This window comes from Erpetoichthys calabaricus, chromosome 16 (genome assembly GCF_900747795.2).
Source record: "Erpetoichthys calabaricus chromosome 16, fErpCal1.3, whole genome shotgun sequence".
In the NCBI taxonomy this organism is placed as follows: Eukaryota; Metazoa; Chordata; class Cladistia; order Polypteriformes; family Polypteridae; genus Erpetoichthys; species Erpetoichthys calabaricus.
This window is the reverse complement of record NC_041409.2, coordinates 49,023,717-49,048,131: the sequence shown is the minus strand read 5'-3', so window position 1 is coordinate 49,048,131 and position 24,415 is coordinate 49,023,717. Positions and strand designations below refer to the sequence as shown.

The window sequence follows — 24,415 nt, the reverse complement described above, 5'->3', positions numbered from 1 at the left end:
ATGTTGTCCAATTTGAATATAATAGCTATTCATACTGTATAATTGGCTGGTTTTTGAGTATAATTTTGGCAATCACCACGACAAGCTGTTATTAGGCCTGTCCCATTCTTTTCCTCTTCTTTGTATCTGACTGTGTGACTGCTGTTTCCATTAAGTTATTCCTCCCATTAATAGAAAAATGCCTCCCAAAATGCCTCAGACCTACAACAGAATGTCCAGGTAGGAGGATGTGTGGCCCACCAGCCTCAGTAAACTAGACACTGGGCAAAACATAATACCTTAGGGAAAAACTCAGAGTCTCATCCCTAGCACAGGTGTGCTTTTTCTTTGTTTAATATTTCTCTCTTTTTATAAACGAGGGGGCTTCGCTCGCCAACCCCCCAGCCTGTGCTATGCGCCAGCCACTTTGCGTCTATGGCACTCACATATGTGGATTTCACTTTCACCAAACAACAAATCTTTTAATTCTCGCGGATACGCATCTTCATTAGGAAGAAACACTATTTTTCACTGAGGCCAACACGAATTAGACGATATACAAGTCTCTGACTTGAAGTTTAAAGCTGAACAATATCTACATACTTCTGTCATATCACCTATGTCCATATATTGATCTCTTTTCGCTGTTCTGTTATTTCACAGAGTAATATCAGGCGGAGTGGTGGCTCTGAGGCTAGGGATCTGCACTGGCAATCGGAAGGTTGCCGGTTCGAATCCCGTAAATGCCAAAAAGGGACTCTGCTCTGTTGGGTCCTTGAGCAAGGCCCTTAACCTGCAATTGCTGAGCGCTTTGAGTAGTGAGAAAAGCGCTATATAAATGCAAAAAATTATTAAAAAATTATTAATTATTAATAATTTCTATTTGTTAGCACTAATTATCAGTTTTTTGAAACTTTCAAATTTTAGTACTTTCAAAATGTCTAGCCTGCTCTGCATGTGTATCGCGCCAATGTTTTTGAACCTCTTTATGACGTTCTACTTTGTCATCTACTCTTTGTCTTTTATTTACGACCCCGCTTGGAGTTGAGGGGGCAGGATCTGTCTCTGACAATAGCATTTACACAAATGAGAAGTGAGTGGACCATGGGCGCGCCAGCCAGTTTGCGTCTCTGCCGCTCACGTACATGGATTTCACTTTCACCAAACAACAAATCTTTTAATTTTCGAGGATACACCTCTTCATTAGGAAGAAACACTACTTTTCACTGATGGCAACATGAATTAGACAACCTACAAGTCTCTGACTTAAAGTTTAAAGCCAAACAATATCTACATACTTCTGTCATGTCACCTATGTCCATATATTCAATCTCTTTTTGCAGTTCCGTTATTTCACTGACTAATAATTTCTATTTGTTAGCGCTAATTCGATCTTTACTATCAGTTTTTTGAGACTTTCAAATTTTAGTACTTTCATAATCTCTAACCTGCTCTGCATGTGTATTCCGCCAACATTTTTTAACCTCTTTACAACTTTCTACTTTGTCTTCTGCTCTTTGTCTTTTATTTCCGACCCCGCTTGGAGTTGAGAGTGCAGGAACAGTGTCTGACAATAGCATTCGCATGAATGAGAAGTGACTGGAACGTGGGTATGGTTGTAAATGTTTGAGAGGAGGGCGGGACTTGTCAAAATCTCTTGTCAAAAAGTCTTGTCTTGGGGACCTGAAATGATCTCTCGCGGGAGTTGAAATTATCTCCGAGAAAGTCTCGTCCCAGGATTTCCTTTTATAACAGAGTAATATTGTTGATTTTTGCTTCCCTTTTTAGGTGCATTTGCATGTAATGCCAAAAGCACCAACTACAATTGTCATGTCTGCTTCTCCACATGCAACAACTAGACTAGTGGACCGAATTTCACACTTATTCTCAATTAAAATTTGTCAGGACAGTTCAATTTTCATTGAGATAACTTGATTACAGTGCACCATACACATTTTTAAACTTTCAAAATCTGGCAAATTTACCAACTTGTTTATTTTAATACAGGGGAACATTCAACCTCAACAACAAATTAGTTTACTGTTTCAATTTTACCCTGAGAGCAGTTACTTCAGCTTTAATATTTTTTCTTGTCACTCTTTTGATGGCTGGTCCAGACGGCAAAGCAGTGAAGCACTGGCACTTGGGCCCGCCAAAGCTGAAGCCAAGTACACCTCACAGTAGGACATTAGATGGGGCAGAGTCGGATGTAGGTGGGGTGAACGAGTGTTACCATATAAGGAAGGTACGATGTTAGACATTATGACAGATAGGGGATGCTACCGAGCCCCAAACCCTAGATACAACAAACACAAATACAATCATGGGTTCAAAACAAAGGGCAAAACAAATTATTCCAAATTATTCCAGTACCTTACAAAGCTATCTTGAAAAGTTGCACAAACAAAATTATAACCAAATGACTCTTCCTTCCTTCTCTTCCTATCCACCTATCTATAGCAAATGTCACTTTACTTCCTCCCGACTCTGAATCTGCTGGAGCAGGCTGGATGGCTTTCTTTTATGTCATACCCGGGAGTACATCCACTACTGCCAGAGCATAACCTGATTGGAAGCATTTCTGGGTCAAGAGGAACTCCTGAAAAGTAGGGATCATGAATCCCTGCAGAACCCCCTGGCAGCACCCATGGGGCCCAGCAGGGCTGACTTATGGCACTACAACTCCCATCACTCCTACAGGTGCCCACATAGTTACTAAGGTCCTGGGATGCTACAATCTAATAGATGGGGGATGATGATATTCAAAAAATAGGAGCCTTCCCCCACTGCTCCTTTGGCTTGTCCTCTTGTCCAGGTAAGGGTACCATATTCATCCTGGATGGTATGTCAGATAATCCTGCTGGCACTTTCAACGTGCATTTACTGTCATTATTTAATTCCCTAATGAAGATATTCTTTACTTATTAAATTCTTTATTAATTAACCTCATTGGTTTTAACTCCAAGTGTGACTCAGGCTCAGAATTCTAACTACTTATGGCTTAGCCTGAGTTAGATTCAAAGATGACGTGTAATAATTTGTTTTACAGTGTTAAGCCCAAATAACTCTTGGGACAGTATATTGCTAAAATTTAGAGGAAGAAATAACATCATGCTGCAAAAAAAAAAAAAAATAATCATGAATATTTGTATGTGTTCTGCCACCTTATGATAACTCATCAATATTCAGGAGTGGGATGGAGCCATCAACCAAAAACTCAATGGCAAACGAGAAGCCATAAAGCCAGATTTAGAACAAAGTGAAATGGAACCATTGCTCCAATTAGGTGCTAGTGACGACAATATGAATTGAATCAGATGTTGACACGGAGTATGAATCTGATTCATATGACACTATACCAACAAACCGCTGGGATATGCCTGGTCATGTGAACTTGACAAGCTGCAGCATGGTGCAGTGGCCATGTGGCAAAAAGGCAAAATAATTGCAATCAAGTGAAAGGTAAAACAAGAAAGATGTCTGCCTCCTAAGCACTGTGCACAATGTATTTGCTTTGAATTTTCACTAAACCTTTTAAAACAAACTTTTGAACTGAGAGATTTCTTTCGACATGTGTTTTACCCGTGCTTCCACTCTGGTTAATAAAGCACAACAGTGACTTTATTTTCTACACAGGCTAAAGAAAATCTGTCTGTCTCTTTAGGTTCTGTTGAACTTTTACCACTGCACTGTCGAGAGCATATTGACTAACTGCATTATGGTGTGGTGTGGCAAGTGCTCCGTAGATGACAAGAAGGCCCTGCAACGGGTGGTGAAAGTGCCAAGCACATCACTGGCATCCCGCTGCCGACTACTGCTGACCTGCAGCTTACACAGTGTCAGCGAAGGGCTTTCAGCATCATCAAGGATGGCTCACACCCCAACCATGGTCTATCTATCCTCCTTCCATCAGGGAGGCACTACAGGAGCCTTCAGTCCCGCACCAGCAGGCTCAGGGACAGTAACACTGATAACACCATCACCATTCTGAATTCTCAATTCTTACCACTCAATAGCTAACCTTTCTATACTGTATATCAATAACTTCTTACTGTACTCCATGTATATTATCATCTGTTTACATATATCTATTCTATACAGAAAACTATTTCAGATATCTATATTTATTCATATCATGTATCTGTACTTACTTATCGGTATTCGGTAAAATCTATGAAAGCAACTGGCCGATGCCTTGAGAGAATGTCACGTAAGACTGGCCTCACTGTTCACATCCAGGCTTTCTCTGACCATCAAAGGGCTTACAGGGATGCACTGACTGCAGCCAAGAACACACATTTTGGCAGAATAATAGAAAGTGGCCATGATAACCCAAGAGATTTGTTCTCTGTAGTTAATAAATTACTTCAGCCTGCATCTGGCCCAATTACCTGACTATGTTGCAAACCAATGACTCCTTTAACACAGAAATACACACACTATTTTTGCATTCTTCATAAGACCTTTATACAAGGCTCTCTACAGGAGTAATATATTTATATTTTATTCTTAATTATACTTAATTTATGTTTGATTTTATTTATTTTTTTATACTTTTCTAACAATTTTAAATTAGAATCAGGAACTTAATTCTAAACTAAAAAACTATGATTCCCATTTAATAAAGAATCTTGCAGCTGTACAAGAATGTTAGTGGCAACAGCCACCCTGCTTCTACGTAAATGAAGCCTGTCTGACATAAACTATCTGCTGGCTTCAAGGACATCTGACTGTACCTGTATGAGTAGAAGCCTGATGTTATGGAAGGAGAAGATGGAGGTGTGGGGGAAGCTTCTTTAACTATTGGGGACACCTGCGGAGGTGTAGACGATAGGAGGGCAGATCCCACTGGAGCCGCATCATCTGAATCACCTGGAAGAAGTAGCCAACATTAAGTTACTTGAATCCAATCAAACTGATACATCAGAGCTACGAGAGAATCAAAATGAGAAAGTCTTGAAGTGAGAAAAGCAAGATCTTACCTGACGTCGCAGAAGACTGCTCTACAATTCCAACTTTCACAACCTACAGATTTAAATGGAAGACAAGGTCGGGTCAAGTCGTACCAAGAATTGTGTATGAAAGAACAACTTTAAAGGAACACTCCGTCCAAACGTGATTTGTTTCTCACCCTATGTAGCAATGGCTGAGAAACATTTTCAACCTCACGTTTTCATGAAAGAAAAAAGTTTATGTTATAATAGAACCCAATGGTGACCAGCACTGTACAACAGCAAATGATGTGAAAAATGTCAATGGAGAGAAAAAATAAAATAAAATGTCATATTGCTCTTGGCACATAATCCATAGACTGCTATCCAGTCGCATTCTCTAAATGTGCAAGACACACACATTTTTTTTGCTCAACTAATATTAATAGTTACTTCAAGGAACATCTGCGTACAACATAAACAGGAAAGACATTCCCATAATAACATGCTTTTGAATTGAAGGCTGGACTCTTGACCAAAGAATAGGGAGGAGAGGCAGATTTTGAGCATACGACTGAATAACGGACACACATAACATGTGACACGAGTAACATTAGGCCTTATTGTTTTTATGGACGTTTTCACATCGTTTGCCGTTATACTGCACCTGTCACCATTGGGTTGTGTTATACCATAAACTTTTTACTCTCAGTCTGCATAAACACATGTGATTCAGATTTTTCTCAGCCATTGCTACAAACCATATGGGGTAAGTTACATATAAAACAATACTATTTTTGGATGGTGTATTCTTTTAAATGTAACAATTCTCTTTAGTCAGAGGAACATTGTCCAGATGTTACTAACAGCCCATATTATACCACCATCATGGATATCACACAGTTAAAGCTTTTCAAAAATCACAATATCAGTGTACATCATCAGCACTGCCATACATAAGAATAAAGTATTTCCATCAAACACTGATCCCTTTTCAGATAAATGAATAAACAACATATTAAAAAGAAGATGCAAGATAATCAGTCAGAAGAGATTTTACAGCTTAGTTGTTAAGCAATAATATCTCAAATAAGGAAAACTATAGTAAGGGATACAGCTGTCCGCTATGAAACGAGCATGTCTGCATTTCCTGCTTGAAGCTAGGAGCTCTGTTTTTGGAGTTGCCTTCCACAGCTTTTCTGAAAATTCCTAAATCCAGTCAACAGTAAGTGTTGTCAAATATTCTGTGATCCTTACAGGCGAGGACCCGTTGTGGTTGTCCACCAGTGTTTCCTATGGCTTCACCCTCTACAGGCATAGCTCACCGTGTTTTGGATCCACCTCTCTAGTGGAGCTCATATCTGTTCTATCTTACCATTACATCTAGATTGATTATTATTAAAGCATTGAAATAGACCTTATGTTTTTCCTTAGATATTGGCAGTGTGTTGTATGATCAGATTTATTTGTCTTACAACTACTGCCATAAATCCTTAGAACCTTGGAAGCTAATCTGACAGATGTTACACATGGACATACAGAAAATAACAAATGCATGTGACAATAAGCCATGTTGCATTTCTCTTTTTATAGATGTGAAGAGATTAAGCAATAACAGGCTTGTGATGCTCTTAGGGGCTGCATTGAATGAATCAACAAGTGTCTACCTGAAACCGAATGAACCCCATTCATGATGGGGATTGTTGCTTGCCATTGTTTTCCACAAACGAGGAATTTCCTGTACACACAGGTCAGAAGCTTGCACTGATTAAATCCCTGCCCGTCGGGACTAAATGTTCGGATCATTTAGTGAGGTCCTCATAATGGCCCTGCTGTGGTCACACGTTGCCTCTGGTGGAGAAGATGATCAAACTTGACTATAGAGGATGTAAAAGTAGTTGCAAGATTTCTGTTATGCCCTCACTGATTACATCCCGGCCCCTTGTACGCAACTCTCGTCGCTACTATACTTTGAATGGTTTAGTGAGGTCCTCCAGAATGGCCCTGCTGTGGTTGCTTATGGCCTAGAAGATGATCATACAGGGTACATGACTATAGAGGACTTAAAAGTTGTAGCAAGATTTCTGTAGGTGAACCTGTGGAAAGATCACCCTGAGACTAGATGAGTGAGAGCGGAGGGCTAGTATATCCACCTGACACCGTCACCCACCACTGATCTTTCCTCCAACGCTAGCACCCCCTCATTTTTCCCATAGAATCAATGCTTCAGTATCAATGGGGTTTTCCAGAAAAATAACCCCCACAGAAACAAGAAATGAATATACTTTACTCTTAAGCAGACTGCCTTCTTTAGATCTTGAAAATGAAGTTCAACATTTTGAGGTAAATTAAGTTAATCACTTTAATTATAAAGAAGTCATGAATTTCCTTAGTAATCTAATGTGTTTGTCAGAACAAGCTGGACGTTTGCGAGGAACAGATGTTTTCATTTGTGACAGGCAGAGAGTTCAACAATCTTTTGTTATGGAATGAGCAGGAGGATATTCAAGGATGTTGGCATGATTGGCAATTTTCATTACTGGGACTCAAAAATTGAAACAACTGTCAATAAAATTTAAAGCTTTGACTCCAAGAACTGCTTCGTGACACCTTGGTTAGACACTTTTTGTTATTCCCTTCAGTGAAATATATTGTGTGTTATTATCATTTGTTTTCCAGCTTATCTTCAGAGTAGTCCAGCATAAGATGCTGCTTGGTGCAAATTTCGTAAAAGCCTAATCATTGTGTTAAAGGATAAGTCTGGTATTTTTCAAGTCAAAGTTATTTTTTCACAAACACACACACACACACACATATATATGTGAAATTCTGTTCTAAAGTTAAGCGTGTTCTATAAATGTAAAGAATAGATCTTGCCCACACTGGTGCTTTAGATTGTTGGCTACGTGGCATAGAGGAAAAACTTAAAAACCTACCAAATCTCTCAACTTTTCAAGCCAAGAGATTTGTTTGACCTGCGCCATGTGATTACACATACATTGCAAAGCAGTATATACATTACATTTTTGAACAAAAAACAAAAAAAAAAACACCAATATTGTGAGATACGGACATTTTAAAAGAAGACCAGCTGTGTACGATAGCTCAGCACTTAGTCTTCCACTGCTACAACATTTCACCGTGGTTTCCTCTTGAAAGAGCGAATCACAGTAAACTTTTCGTGCCATGTGGTTTGGCTTTAATTTCATTTACTTCCATATTAAAGTGAGAACTCATCCAACAGAAAAGGTCTTTCCCACAAGCAAAATGGTACCAGGAATATGTAATAAACTAATGATTTCCACATCACAAATATGCATTGGAAAAACAAATGGTGCGGATTCATACACGACAACTACAGTATCTTGGCTTGAAAAATGGATGTATTTGGTAAGTAAGTAAGTAAGTAAAGCTTTTCTTCTGTGCCCCAAAGCCTCTTAAGGCATTAGAGCAGGGAAGATATTTGTTTTCTGAATTCACAGAAAACACTTAACTTTTGAACACAAGTTCCTTTTGGTTCCTTTATAAAGCGCCAGGACTGCCTATATATTTTTAAAATATAGAGCAAAACACTTAACTTTAGAACACAATTTTGCATATCAGATGCATATACAGTATATCGTGTTTGTGAAGAAATAACTTTGACCTGAAAAATACTTAAGTTATCCTTTAAGTAGAGGACTAGGGTATAACATTTGCCATTAATCTCTCACTGAAGGAATCCATCAATTCCTTCATGTAGGCACGTCAGAGGAGCATCTTCTAGTTTTATCAAAGGTAAGTGATACCACCCTAGGGTGTAAGAAGGCACAGTCATTAACACTGTTGTCTCTTTTTTACCCACAGAGATAAGAACACAGCCAGGGAGGGCAATGGACTTTGCCCCTTCTGGCAAGAGACCTATAAAAGAGTGGATGCCCCAGAGAAAGCGTCTCTTTGTAGACCCAAAATGCCGGCAGAACCGAGCTCCTGAGGAAGACCTGCTGAATGTAAAGTAACAACAACTGCTTTTGTTTTTGTTTAATTGCCATTAACACCATTGAGCATCCCTTTTGTTTAATATTTGTGTTAGGATTAAAAAGGGGTGACCTGGCAGGCATCCCAACATTTCCCTGACATCCACAAGTGTCCTTCCACCCATCCACAATCCGTATAGTCTCTTTTTTCTAGGTCACCTTTTTTTTTTTTTAAATATTATCATGTTCTCGTTTCTTTACATGGACAATGCAGTTATTCTCATGTATTTCTAACAGTATCTTCACCCTCCATCTCAGTTTAACAATCCACAAAATACAAACAAATATAGAGAAGAAAAAAATCATGGATAATCTTTCACAGTTTTGTTTTCCAAACTCCCTACTGTATCATTAATGAAAAACAAAATCTTGTCATAGCTATGTTATGAAAATAACCTGACATGAAACTGTCAAACTGAGCCATTCATTCAATTCCATTGAGTTGAATCAATGTCAGTTTAAAAATAAAATGACTTACCCCAATAAAAGGGATAAACTTCTGGCAGGAATCTTCATCAGGGCTGTAATAATCACAACATGATTAACAAATAAAAATGATTTTGAAAAAAAAAGAAAAAAAAAAAAAGGTTCCCCTAACCTTTTCCACCCTTCTGAGGCAAACATAATCACATTTCTGACTGCACATTCTGGGAACATGTAACAGTTTGAACCTAATAATATAGACTGTACAATTATTTGTGTGTGTGTTTTTTTTTTTTTGTTTTGTTTTTCTGGCTGTCTCAGATTCTTGGTAAGAAGGGAAACATATTTCAAATACAAAAAATAACAATGGTTCAGTTACGCAATGTGAAAGATCAGTAAAGTCAAAGACACAAATAACTGATTGCATCTTTACGTTTATTAGCACAAAGGTAGTCAATAAAAGTTCACACAATGGGGTTGTCATCGATGAGCAAACACTGTGTCAAGGTTCCACAGTATATCAAAATGTACACTTCTCACAACACATCAAAAATTCTGTAAAAGGTAAGGCAACACACAGATAAAGAGTTGGGGCAGGGGATGGTGAATCCCATATATTGTAGAAAATTTGCGCAATGAAAATATAAGCAGTCAAAAAGTTAACATCTTACCAGACGTGAATCGATTAACAAGAACGTCAGTATGATGTAATCGCAGTTATTACATGGGGAGGAGTTTCTGCAGAAGTGGGTGTGTCCCCACGCATCATTGAGTCTTGGAGCATCTTGGAAGAGAAGATGTGAATGATAGCGCCCTGTGATGGCCCGGAGTGGTATTACAATAGATGCACAAGCCCGAAGAATGCCCCCGACTCATGTGACAATACTCAGAGGACACATTTAGCAGCTCTGCATACAAATGTGTGCATTTGATAGGGTCCAAATTATTGGTCTTAGCAAGATCAGGTAGTCTATGTGGTCCACAATGTTTTCAGTAAAGCCATTATACCTATAGAGAAAAATCTAGGAGGACCACAGGATGAAAAATGACTTGTGAATTGTGTAACAGAATGTAACAAGGCTACATCAAATTATTACAATATCTACGGAGATGTGGTTATGGATATAAATTCCCTTGGACAATGGGCTGATGATTCAAAAACAGTTAGAATGAGATACATAATGTCCATTATATACACTATTCATCAACAGCAACTATACCTTGATTGTTGGTGGGATCTGGATGCCTAGACTGCAGTCAGATTAACTTCAGCATTGAGTCCTTCTTTTCTTATGGAGTGGAAGATCACTTCAGACCACTGAGTTATTCATACAATATTCTAAAATGGTACACCACTAAGAAGAGTTGGTGCCATGGTGAATGGTGCTATCACCAGTATTAGCAAGTTGTCTCAAAGGCTAAAAAGAGAGATTCTTAGTGATTCAATGATGTAATAAGGAGTTCCAAACAGCTACGGTACAACTTTCCTTGAAAGGTTAGTGCTCTTCCTCAACAGGACTCTGCCTAACTACCCAAAGCTACCATCTCACGCTGTCACCTATGTAACTCAAGCAGTCTTTAATTATCTCCAACAAAGTAGAAGCACACATTCTGGGATGCCAGCTTACAGTAGCCTCCTGGGACTACAGCCTCCCTGGAGATGCTTTTGTGTAGTGTGTTCCTGGATGGACCGGAGGACACCAATTGGCCTTTGTATGGATCCATGCTATTACCACAATCACTTCTATCCCTAACCACAGAGGTTTTATGGAGAAAAGTAACATAACCCTAAGCCTTGTTCAGTGTCAATAAATTATTCCTTTGCTGAAAATTTGAAAACGTTCCTCTTTCACATATTACCCATCCTGTATGCTGGTCTTCGTGTAAATTGCATCATTTGACAGCAAGGATTTTTTTATCATTGAATGTAATTTACATATTTTTAGGATAATGTGGCTATGAAAAAGTTTATCAAATCCATAATATTTTTGTAAGGTCTGCAACAGACTCCACATTAAACTTTACCAAAATGGCTACTCCAAAGCAACTTTGAATTTGCTGCAATGAAACCAATGAATCTTTGAACGTGTCCATCTGCAGTGGAAGGAGACCAATCTATTAAGGACAGAACTTTGGTTGGATCCATGATTTAGCTTTATCTTCTTATATAGATTACGCTACCGTGGCTGTCCATTTGTCTGTACAGGATTTTAAATCACCTGTAGCTCCAAACTGTTTGACCTATTGGCCTGAAATTTGGTACACATATACTATATGACCTTTACTGTCCGCTTTCAGGGTGATGATTTTTATTACTCTTTTTATTTTTATTTTATTTTATTGTAGAATCGACTTTCGGCAGCAGGGCGGCTGTGCAGCGCATGTGTATGGGTGCCGTTCTCATCCCTAACACCTTCGCCGTCACTTTCTCTGCTTCTTCATTTCTTAAATCATTCTTGAGGCAGATTCAACACTTAATTTTTCACTGAAACTGACACTTAAGAAAAATGTATTACGTAACTGCAACGGAAAAACTGACTTAATCAGTTTTAACGCGAAAAGATGCCGATGGAAGAAGAGAAGAAGCGGGCCGCTAGGGTGGAGAAAAGAAGCAGCAAGCGCATCAACCGCTGAGCAAGCAAATGGTAAACGTACAGAGAAAGAGTATGAAAACTAAAAGTCAAGTGTATTCACTGCACGTTATCATGCAGTCTGCCGTTATTGGTATTAGATATCTCGTAACACCAGACCCCTTGACAAACCACCTGAGGACCTATAAAATTGTACTGATTTCATTTTGTAAACAACCTCCTTGCGATCATACATAACTCATCCCTCGCACATTCCAAATTTACCGAGCACACCCCTAAAGAAACACTCACTGTTCTCAAATGTTATCATCTATTCATCCCCCTCCTGGACATCAATTTACATGCACTCCTTAGATCAAGTTTCCTAAAAATATTGGACTCCTGAATAGCAACACAAAGTGTGTAACTGATGGTGGACACAATCTGATTTAGAAAGTGCCGTTATGCAGGAAGACTGCAGTACTAGCTTGGAAGCCATATCTAAGGCTGGGGGATTAAAGTTTCCTTTAGTGCAGTGGTCGAGATAATGGCTTTGATTCCAACATCTCACATCTGCTGTGTCAAGAAGAGTAGGAGCTTCGTTCTGAGAGACCCCTCGCCTATGAATGAGTGATAAAGTTAGTAGTAATTTTGTATCATATTCACTAGACAATTGCACAATTCAAACGTGACCTTCTTCTTCCCCAAAAAACGTAACCGTCATTAACTAGAAAACCTGATGAAATAGTTAGCCAGGTTACTACTGACTACTGAGTCCTTTATGGATTTGCCCTCTGTTTACTACAATCCTGTTGCGATTCAAGACATTCACATGGTACACTCCCAAAAGCAATCATTGTAAAATAAAGGCTAAGCTAATTTCAAGCAAGACACCAAGCAACCTTCATACCAGAGCTCTAATTTCCTATTCTGCCACTGAAGACTTTGTGGAGGGTCCTCTCCCATCTGCTTAGCAAATCAACCCAGCTGTTGTGCATATGTTCCAAGTTAAAATAAAAAATGTTCCAAATGAAAAAAAAAATGCATACTCGATACTAGAGACTTAATCACTCATTTTCACAGTGCAGTGAAAAAAGAATTGCCCCATCCTGATTTTCTCTAGTTTAGTTTAATCAGAACACTGAGTTGTTTCTGATCTATAAACAAATCTCTCTAAACATAAAGTGATAAAACATCAGCATAATGTCATCCAGTGTCCAAAAGAAGGTGTCAAAGTCCGATGAACAGAGGAAACAAGAAGCACAAAGAAAGACGGACAAAAGGGCAAGAATGTCTGATGAAGAAAGGCAACAAGAACCACAAAGAAAGAGGGATGTAAGTGCTAGCATAACCAGTGAAAAAACGTTTGTAAATGCATGATGTGATCGAAACAGACGAACTCACAATTAAGCCTGTTTTAAATAAATGAGTGGTTCGCTATGCTAGTTTAGTATAATAGAGAAGACAAGGAAGACTCTCTTCCTAACACAACCACGCTACCTAATGGGATATATAACTGCTCAAGCAGTGAGAAGAATACGCTGAAGCTGTCGGTTGCAGACTAGCCTGATTTTCGTCCTCTGCTTTCTCATTCGAGTTCCTTTGTGTTGTTTCTGTTTCCAGTGCTGAAATAAATTGGATGTGCTCCTACTTTGAACTGCTGTTGTCATTTTGCTAACTTTGTATTTTATCTCTGTTTGTTTGACAGTCAATCTTTCATATTCAAACAAATTGCAGACAAGTGAATTCAAGTTCCAGCCTTTGTTTGTTAAAAGCTCATTTTTAGAGAAATGCCACTTGTCTCCATCTTTGCATTATTACGTTTTGACCGTCTGATCAAGCTGGGGTGATTACCTTACTTTTTTCTTTGCTACATACTGTATACTGTATTTTTGTATAATCTTGTTAATGTATTATCTTAAATTCATTTTTATTTCATCTTGTAAAGCACTTTTAGCTACAATGTTTGTATGAAAATGTTCTATATAAATAAATGTTGTTATTCTTGTGGTAGAACGATTTTTTGTTTTTCTTCCTTTGGTATATTGTTTGCTTGAGTGTTTAATTGTACCAATTGCTACTAAGGTTGTGTGTTACACCGGTACTAGAAAAGCACCAAAAAAAACCCCAAATTTTAAAACAGTATGGTACAAGCATTTTGGGATTTTTTGGTACTGGAAGTAACTGTCAGCTTCTCTCTCAATCCTGAAATCTCACACACCCCAACACTACTGCAATTAAGGAAAATGTCACAGACTTGACAAAATGAAAGTATATGCTTCAGTGCAATCGTGACATTATGGATGACAATTAGGGTTTTGACTGTAATCACAAAAGTAATCCTCTGTTTTATGTATTACATTTCCCCCATTTTTTGACATCAGTTATACACCCAACCTACCTGGAATTGCCTTTCCCAAGATTTCTTCCATTTTTATTCCTACAAGGTTTTTTTTTTCATTTTTTCTTGTCTACTTAGAGAGTCGTTCTTAAAAACAGGGCCTTTTAAAGCTCTGTGAGGCATTCCCCTTTGTGATTTTGGGCTATGCAAGAAATAAATTGTTGTTGTTGTTCATTGGAATTTCATGGCTTCAAGAAGGAAATGAAACAAATTGCAAAAAAATGAAGGTGAGCAATGGTGTGGCTCATCGGGGAAGCTGGAGTAAGATGGGCACTTTGAAGGTTTCCAAAAGCATTTTGTTACGGATACAGAGGTCCTAAGGCTGGTATTGTCACCAAAGTCAAAATTTTAGCACCAACTGAATACTAATTGGTATTAAAAAAAGTAATTTTTGATCTTTGAAAATGTTAATTCAATTTAAGCGTTTTAATTGAAAAAAAATCATCCCGCAAACAGATACCATGTACAAAAGAAAAAGTACAAAAAAATTAGTGAATATAAAAAAAAAAGATTAAATGGTTAAGCAAAAAACAAGCAGAAGACAGCCAGAGTCTAGTAATTCTTAAAAAGAACAGGAAAAGGCAACACCTCACCCACCATGACTCTGCTCATTAAAACAATGATCACTACAATGTTACACACCAGTGCCAGCTTAATGTAATAAAGGAGGTTTAGTCTGGCAGGTTATGGGCAGTTCATGTGGCAGGATGGAGATGTTACTTTAGCCTGGGTGCATAAAAAGCACAGACTGTAGAGGAGCATTGAGTATATAAGTGTAAGGGTATCTCCTGGTCTCTATTTCAAAGTTTTAGTAAGTACACAGAGGAGTAGAAATCCGTTTTCTATCAAAAACAACTAGAGTAACCTATTTTAAGCCGGTAAGAGATAAACAGTATGGCAGCATGGCTAACCCTGGCATTTTTCTTTTTTTTTTTAATGTGAAACAATATTCTTTGAGTGTGAATCTGAGAGCAGCCCACAAGCTACCAGTGCAGTCAGAATGTGTTAAATAACCTCAGATGTTAACAAAGGAACAAGTAATCTGAGTAAAATAAAGCACAGCCAGCACTTTGTAGGATGCCAACACCTGCGGACTGACATGCTGGGACATTGCAAATGTGGCTCTCTCAGCTTGGCTGCCAAGCAACAAAATGCAGAAACGTCCCCAAGACAAAGCGGCAGGCTGGAGGTGTATAGCGGGGCCAGATTGCAGAATCATTCCCCAATTTTTCTAGTTCGAGCCAAACATGCCAACCCTTAAAGGATCTGAGATGGGCAAAGGGGTGCAAGCATTAAAAACAAAACCCAAATGCATGCGTGTGGGTGCATACAGTTATACAGACAGAGCACTTACTACAGGTTAACAAAATGCTAAGTCTGCATAAGTGATGGCTGGGGCCCTGGGACAAAGTGCAGAAAAAGAGAATGACTCTTTATCTGACAACAAAGGTCTGATTACAAACAACACCAACAGAATTTCAAGAATCAAGATTTAGCACATAAAAGAGACACCACTGATTGTTGATTATTGATAACAAATTCAGGGAATCATTTACTGTAAATGAAGCAACACTTTATACCATATATTCTCACGTATAAGTTGGGTCTTGAAACTCGAAAAATCGATCAGACCTCGACTTATACGCTCGTTCAAAAAATGCGGCACTTAAATTTTTTTTTTACATCTTGCTTCCTCCAATCTCACATCAGTTTTTCAGACGCATCAAATTTTGTGGCAGCAGCACAGTTACCAATTTCTTTTGCTACTTCAATGACGTCTAATTTAAAACCAGCTTCATATTTTCTTCTTATCGAACTCTCCATCGTAGATAAGGGATGCTCTTACGATAAAGGTGTATGAGGGTATGAGATACAAAAAACACAAATCAGTGCAAACGTTGCTTCGGAATAGTTCGAGTATTACTGTGTGGTCACGTAGGCACAATACATAGAAAATAAAATACAGTGTGCTCCATGGTTACTCTCTCAGGTGGGCATTAGCATATCATAATCTCTTGGACCAATAGTGTGAGTTTTCCGCATTCGACTTATACAACCGACATTATAAAATACCAGAAATTATAAGGTAAAAGCAAGTCCTGATTTATCCGCGAGTATATACGGTAATACAAAAACATATTTAGCTGAAACTGACACTTGGCTCATCAGGTTGGGATATGTTCTCGTAACCACAGTGTCCAGCACCAACCTGATCTCTCATGCAGATGTAACAAATCTGTCCACTTGTATTTTTGGCGCTTATGACTTGAGTGTTCCAGTGTATTTTGTGAGGGATTATCAAGAGTGTGTGATTTCTGGCCTGCTACTGCAGTCCTTTTTTTGTGTTTAAAGAGTAAGCACTGTTTTGGCTTTCTTGGCCTTAAGTCAGGTCCATTTCAGTCTGGCTCAGAACTTCACCACTGGAACAGAACTTCTTTTTCATAGACAGGATGTCAAAGTGCAGATGATGCTTGAAAATTATCCAGTTTAAAGACCTGAGGGCAACATTTTTGCTGTTTATAAATAATGTTGTCTTTTTGGTTACCTAGAGCTTGGTGTGATTTCATCAGAAATGCTGAAATATGACAAGAGTATCTTGTGTGAGCAAGTTTAAGTACCGTAATTTGGGGTTTTGCTCACAAGTATGGATAATGTTGATGATAAGATTTACCCATAGATTACTGCAGCAGCAGGATGTACTAACAGAATGTTTCTTAAACATATATATTTTTTTTTCTTATGATCTAGTTTTTGCCCTTCTTAGTATGTGGTTGAGACCCAGATCAGTGAAGGAGGGGAGGAGTGTGTCCCCCTCTGAGAATCAACAGCTACAGTCACAGCACGTCTCTTGGAGGATTGCCGGCAATAGTCATAAGATATCCCCTTGGAGAATCACCACAGAGAGTCATGATGTGTCCCTTTTAAAGATCACCACCAATAGTTTTAACATGTCCCCTTGGAGGATTGCCACCAACAGTCATAGCGCATCTCCTTCGAGGATCGACGTTGACAGTCATTGCACCTTTTGGAGTATCTCTGCAGACAGTCACAGCCCTGGGTTTCTCCTTGTAGAATTGGCGCCAACAGTCATAGTGCATCTCCTAGGAAGATTGCTGCTAACAGTCATAGAACCCCTTGGAGAATCTCCACAGACAGTCATAGCTCTGGGTTTTACCTTGGAGAATCGCTGATGACAGTTATAACCTTTGGGAGCTCCTTGAACAATTGCCACCAACAGTCAAAGTGGAGCAATGTCGATTGTTTAAACTGCTCGCAGCGACCCATCATAAGACACTTGTAAACTGTACATGACCCTTTCCCATTGAATACAACAGTCAGTCATGACCCTGCGTGACTTAAAAAGCAACAACCCATGACCTATGGTTTAAGAAACTATGTACTAACAGATAATGGTGCTTAAGTGGGAAACCTCAGATACGGCTCTTGATGCACCACTCAATCTACAACACCCTCTTCACTTGTGGTCAAGAATGGGTAGTGAAGATCACCATTACGAGCTGCAAAGAATTCAGTTTTCCTGCATGATTTAATCTCCCTAAGTGGGTGACAAATTTAACAATTCAGGAAGGATTTAGAGTGGAGTCCTGCATTTATTTGAGGTGGTTTAGACATCTTCTGGAGAAATTTCCTGCTGCACTGGTTATGGTCCACTGGGTAGAGATGTATGAGACAATTCGGCAGGAAGAAGTTGAATCTGGGTAAAGCAAATACTGTGACACCAAGTAATGTACATACACATAATGCAGGATTCAAATGCCAATTGGTCCAGTCTGGTATTTGGTTGCCTTGACTTTTTAACAAAGTTTGCTTGCATTTTTCCTTTCTGGTTTAGCCCATAGAGAGGAGAGGAATTAAGGTCAGTAGGACCAAGACAGAATACATGTGTGTGAATGAGAGGGAGGTCAGTGGAATGGTGAGGATACAGGGAGTAGAGTTGGCGAAGGTGGATAAGTTTACATACTTCAGCAGTACAGAGTAATGGGGATTGTGGAAGAGAGGTGAACATGAGAGTGCAGACAGGGTGGAGTGGGTGGAGAGGAGTGTCAGGAGTTGTGACAGACGGGTATCAGCAAGAGTGAAAGGGAAGGTCTACAGGACGGTAGTGAGACCAGCTTTGTTATATGGGTTGGAGACAGTGACACTGACCAGAAAGCAGGAGACAGAGCTGGAGGTGGCAGAGTTTAAGATGCTAAGATTTGCATTGGGTGTGACAAGGATGGATAAGATTAGGAACGAGTACATTAGAGGGTCAGCTCAAGTTGGACGGTTTTGTGACAAAGTCAGAGAGGCGAGATTGCGTTGGTTTGGACATGTGCTGAGGAGAGATGCTGGGTACATTGGGAAAATGATATTAAAGATAGTGCTGCCAAGCAAGAGGAGAAGAGGAAGGCCTAAGAGAAGATTTACGGATGTGGTAGAGAGAGCACATACAGGTGATAGGTGTAACAGAGCAAGATGATGAGGACAGGAAGAGATGGAAAAAGATGATCCACTGTGGCAACCCCTAAGGGGGGGTGGGAGGAGGAGGAGGAAGAGGAGGAGAACAAGAAGAAGAAGAAGGTTTAGCCCATAGTGTCCTCTGTTCCATAAACTGAAGGAAACAAAATAGTTAAGGTCTCAGGCAAAGCCATTGACGTTCACATTCCATGAGTCAGATGTGGCTTGATTTCATTTAGGACAGCCTATTTCCACTATGAAGTTGGACTGGAAGAAGACTGGACTCAGGTACTGCAGCTTTTGTTTTCCATCACCAAGGTGGTAACAAACCAATGATGAGAAAAATATGAAGAATGTCATAAAAGCACTGAAACAGAAGTAAAAACGAGAAAAAAACAACTTTTGCACCTTGCAAAGTGGAATATCCTGTAGTCTATGGGAGGTCCCTTTCTCTGCATCTGATGGTTGATGCACCGAGGAATCTTCATTCAAAATGCCAATTTATCTATTAGATAAATCCATCCGCTGGTGCCCTGCCCAGGGTTTATTTCCTGCCTTGCACCCTGTGTTGGCTGGGATTGGATCCAGCAGAGCCCCCGTGACCCTGTAGTTAGGATATAGCAGGTTGTATAATGGATGGATAGATAAATCCATCCTCAGTCCTTTTACAACTGGGCTAACCACAAATTCTTCATCTTGAATAAAGATCCCCTGGGTTTAAGAGAAAGCTTATAACAGTTTTACCAATCTCTCGACTTGATGATATTTCATACAATCTTCTATAGCAAGAGAAAGTATGTTAATCATTTGGGATGACCTGGTTTTCTGGTAATAAAATATAATCAGATCTTCATCTCAGAATCAATTATGTTCAAACACAATATGCTTATGCTGATAACGCACTAACAATTATAATATTTAATATCTTCATTGAACACACCCCTCAAACATTCAGTGTGCTGTGGAAAAAGTGAACCCTTGGATTTAATAACTGACCGATCCTTTTTTTAGCAGCAATCATCATTAACAAGTAACCTTAAGTAGCTGTGGATCATTCCTGTACAACATTCAGCAGGAATTCTGGACCAAGCTTCAGAACTGCTGCCGCTCAGCCATATTCTTAGGATGCCTGGTGTGAACAGCTCTCCTGATGTCATTCCATGGCATCTCCATTGGGTTAAGGTCTGGGCTCTGACTGAGTTACTCCAAAAGGCAGGTATCCCTTTCTTGAAGCCATTCTGTAGTAGACTTAATGTTTATGGTCATTGTCCTTCTACTGAGCTTCATCTGGTAGACAGACACCCTGACATTATCCTAGAGGATACCATGATTAACTAGGGAACTCATTTTCTCCTTGATGTTTCCAAGCTGTCCAGGTCCACAGGCAGCAAAGTCGCCCAAATCATGTTGTTCTCTCCACTGTACTTCACCGCCAGGATGATGTTTTCAGGTTGGTATGTGAGGTCCTTTTTATGCCATACTGTATGTACTGATGCATATTCTTCCTGAACAATCCAACTTTAGTTCCACCAATCCACAAAACATTATCCCCAATTGCAATGTGGAGTGTCAAGATGGTCTTTGGCAAACTTCAGGTGTACAGTAGTGTTTCTTTTTTTTTTTGGAGATCAGTGGCTTCCACCTTGGTGTCCTGCCATGGACGCCATGCCTATTCAATATTTGTGTGTGGTAGACTCATGAATTTAGATGCCCACCTGTCCTAATGATTCCTTCAAGCCTTTAACTGTTACTCTAGGGCTCTGTTTTGATTTATTCAGCATTTCGAGTCATCTTGGCTGGCACCCACTTCTTGGGAGAATAGCCACAGTACTAAACCATCTCCATTTATACAGATTTTGTCTAACTGTGCACTGAGGAATATCTAAACCCTTTGGAATGACTTTGCAGTCCTTTCTAGCTTTGTGTAAATCAACAGTTCTTGACGGGAGATCTTCTCAGATCTCTTTTTTTGCAAGGTTTGCGTCACATCAACAGATGCTTCTTGTGAATAACAAACTCAAAATGTTTTTCATTGGTCAAGGCATCTCTAAACCACACCTCCAATCTCATTTCATTGGTTGGACTCCTTTTGTTGAACTTATCAGCCTAGGGGGTTCACAGACTTTTTCCAACTTTTACTGGTGGATATTTGAATGATGTATTCAGCACATACAAGAACAATACAATAATGTGTGTGTTATTAGAAAAAAAAAAAAAACATTGTGCTTGTTCATTATTGTAACTTAGATGAAGATCTGACCATATGTTAAGAAAAATCTATAGATCACTGTGTTGACTTCATGTACGTTTTTTGCCACTCTGTATGAATAGGATGGACGAGCTTGTTAGGTTGAATGGCCTGTTCATGTCACAACTTTTCCAGTGCTCTAATCTGGAGACAATTGGAAGCCACCAGAAGTTGTGGGAGGGGCGGAGGAAGGACTGAATTGATGTGACGAGGAGGAAGACATGCTGTTTAATGTTAACTGATCGGAGGCAATCAACTAGTTGGTAGAGGAGATGCTAAAAAGTATTGTTCTTATCTGAACAGATGGCTGGTGAAACAAACTGACTAGAAGAAGTAGTCCAGTAATGGTGACTGTATATTTGGCGCTACTGGAAGATTGCTCATTATGCTGCACTGTTTGAGGGACACACTTCCCCTTTCTTTGACATAACTACGGCAAAGTCATATTAAAGAAAGAACACACATGATATGAATCCTTTGAAGCCGCGTTAATAGTCTTACAGAAAGTGTAATTCGACTGAAATGGACCTACAGTAAATCACAGAAGAAGCAGCCCTTTAGTCAAACCTTTGTGAGGCCAACTTTGGGATGGCATTGATTCTTTGGAATGCAGGCTGATCAAGTTTGCATGAGAAGGAGGAGGTAGAAATCAATATCAATTTATCAGTGATAAAAAAGAGGAGGCTCAAGCAGACATCAATACCTTCCGGCAAAATCAAAATGAAAGCTCTTTTTCCTTTAGAGAGAGCAAAGAAAAAAAAACAAAAAAACAAAAGTAAAGACAAACAACAAACAACACACACAAATTAATAACAGACGGTAACAGTTACATCTACAAACTGTACTTTGCACATCTCTGAGACAATAAGAGCTGTGCTGCGGAGAACAACATGCAGCCTTGTGATAGACCCTGTGCATAAAGGGTTTTGAGAGGATCAGAACTTCAAAAGATAGCGCCAGGTCATGTTGGGGAGCATGCACTGGTATAGCATGTTGCCGCACCCATCACACAACGAAACACCCTGGGATCCTGGTTGGCAACCCCCCAGGGTAGACATGCAGTCCAGGCCTACCGGCCTGAAACGACCATTTATCTGCCACAGCCAGGTGGTACGTAGGCATCCCCTTGACCTGGTCCAACCGCTCGGGCCCTCAACAATGAGGATCCTGTGAGCCAGATCACCCTCAGGGAATCACGCCACATGGCCGTAGTGTCGTAACTGACACTCCCTCACAATGCAGGTAATGTACCTCATTCGAGACTCCATCAGCAACACAAAGTAAAACCAGTGGTACCCAAGGATTCTCCGGAGAGACACAGTACCAAAGGAGTCCAGTCTTCATCTCAGGTCACTGGATAGCGTCAATGTCTCACAACCATATAGCAAAACAGGAATCACCAGGACTCTAAAGACTTGGACTTTCGTCCTTTTGCATAAATATCAGGAGTGCCACACACCCCTTTCCAGCAACCTCATGGTCCCCCCACCCCCCCCCCCCATGCTCTCCCAACCTGTCTACTGACTTCATAGGAAGAGTCACCAGAGACATGAATGTCACTACCGAGGTAAGTAAACCTAAAAGATACACCAATCAAAAAAAAATAAAGAAAGAAGGGACTGTCACATAAAAATATAGCAATGAAATGGTTGAGACCAACGTGTCTACTACCTAGCAGAAGGGAGTGATCATCCCAGACATGGATAATGCCATCACTGAAAGGTTGGCTATGCTAGAAAAGTCACATACAAAATGAACAAAACTAACATCTGCATTTGTTTCTGTGATTGAATTGTTTTTTCCAGTTGCTCTCATAGTATGTGGCAACTCTAGAAAACATCTCGGCACAACAGCCACAACGGTGTGTTACAGCTTACCTCTTCTGTTTGTAGGTGAGCATGGCTTCTGCTATGGGCAGCTGATGTGCCCCATTGGCACCCATCATATATTGTGTTATCCTAGAAACCACATCTGGACATTCTTGTACTACAGCGAAGAGAAAACCAAGAGTTGAATGATCCATTGTCACGACTTGTCAATGTTTGTCAGAGGCAGAGGAACTTTCTTTCTGCTTACCGATGACGGGAGCCTCTTGCTTGTGGAACAGGTCTCGCCAGGCAGCATCCTGGAACAAGTTGCTGTACCGGTAGTCAATGGTCCCCAGATAATTAGAGACAGGATGAGCACCTGCGAAACACGTGAGAAAGGTCGTTATTTAAAGTCGTTTCATTTTCACACTTCTAGTCAGTTTGCTTTGCTCCGAATCAGGGGATGTTTCATTACTTTGTTTCAATTCATTCTGTAGGTATGTCATGGGCTTCTTTTATTGGGCAGAAACATTAACCCCCCCCCCCCCCCCGAGAAAAAAAAAAAAACATACTGCCTTTTTTTCTATGTGTGTGCGGCAATGCGCTGTATCAGCGTGTGCTCCTAACCTTTCTCTCTCTCTCAATTGTGCCTACGTGACCACACGGTAATATCTGACCTATTCCGAAGTGACGTTTGCACTGATTTGTGTTTTTTTGTACCTCACACCCTCATACACCTTTATTGTAAGAGCATCCCTTATCTATGATGGAACGTTTGACCAGAATAAAATATGAAGCTGAGTTTAAATTAAAAGTCGTTGAAGTAGTGAAAAAAATCGGTAACTACAACAAGATTCGATGCATCTGAAAAACTGGCGCAAGATTGGAGGAGTCAAGAAGATGTAAAAAAAAACAATGTAAGTGTCACATTTTTGAACAGGCGTATAAGTCGGGGTCTGATTTTATGATCAATTTTTCAGGTTTCAAGACCCGACTAATATATATATATACATCCATCCATCCATCCATTGTCTCCCGCTTATCCGAGGTCGGGTCGCAAGGGCAGCAGCTTGAGCAGAGATGCCCAGACTTCCCTCTCCCCGGCCACTTCTTCTAGCTCTTCCGGGAGAATCCCAAGGCGTTCCCAGGCCAGTCGAGAGACATAGTCTCACTGGAAATGGGTTCGACTTACTGCCGGCAATGCGGACCAAGCTCTGGCACCGATCGTACAGGGACCGAACAGCCCTTATCAGGGGGGCCGGTACCCCATACTCTCGGAGTACCCCCCACAGGATTCCCTGAGGGACACGGTCGAATGCCTTTTCCAAGTCCACAAAACACATGTAGACTGGTTGGGCAAACTCCCATGCACCCTCCAGGACCCTGCTAAGGGTATAGAGCTGGTCCACTGTTCAGAACGACCAGGACGAAAACCACACTGTTCCTCCTGAATCCGAGGCTCGACTATCTGACGGACCCTCCTCTCCAGGACCCCTGAATAGACTTTTCCAGGGAGGCTGAGGAGTGTGATCCCTCTGTAGTTGGAACACACCCTCTGATCCCCCTTCTTAAAGAGGGGGA

General features: G+C 40.1%; 1 protein-coding gene across 1 annotated transcript in view; it reads right to left on the bottom strand.

The window, feature by feature from the left end:
• The window catches only part of pacs2 (phosphofurin acidic cluster sorting protein 2), a 310,748-nt gene that overhangs the window by 7,482 nt on the left and 278,851 nt on the right, over positions 1–24,415 (bottom strand). Inside the window, exons 17-22 of the mRNA XM_051919933.1 lie at positions 23,103–23,213; positions 22,904–23,012; positions 21,730–21,762; positions 9,405–9,447; positions 4,962–5,004; positions 4,716–4,851 (exon numbers count right to left, since the gene is read on the bottom strand). Of these exons, the coding sequence (XP_051775893.1) occupies positions 4,716–4,851; positions 4,962–5,004; positions 9,405–9,447; positions 21,730–21,762; positions 22,904–23,012; positions 23,103–23,213 (475 nt within the window). The remainder of the gene's footprint in view (positions 1–4,715; positions 4,852–4,961; positions 5,005–9,404; positions 9,448–21,729; positions 21,763–22,903; positions 23,013–23,102; positions 23,214–24,415) is intronic.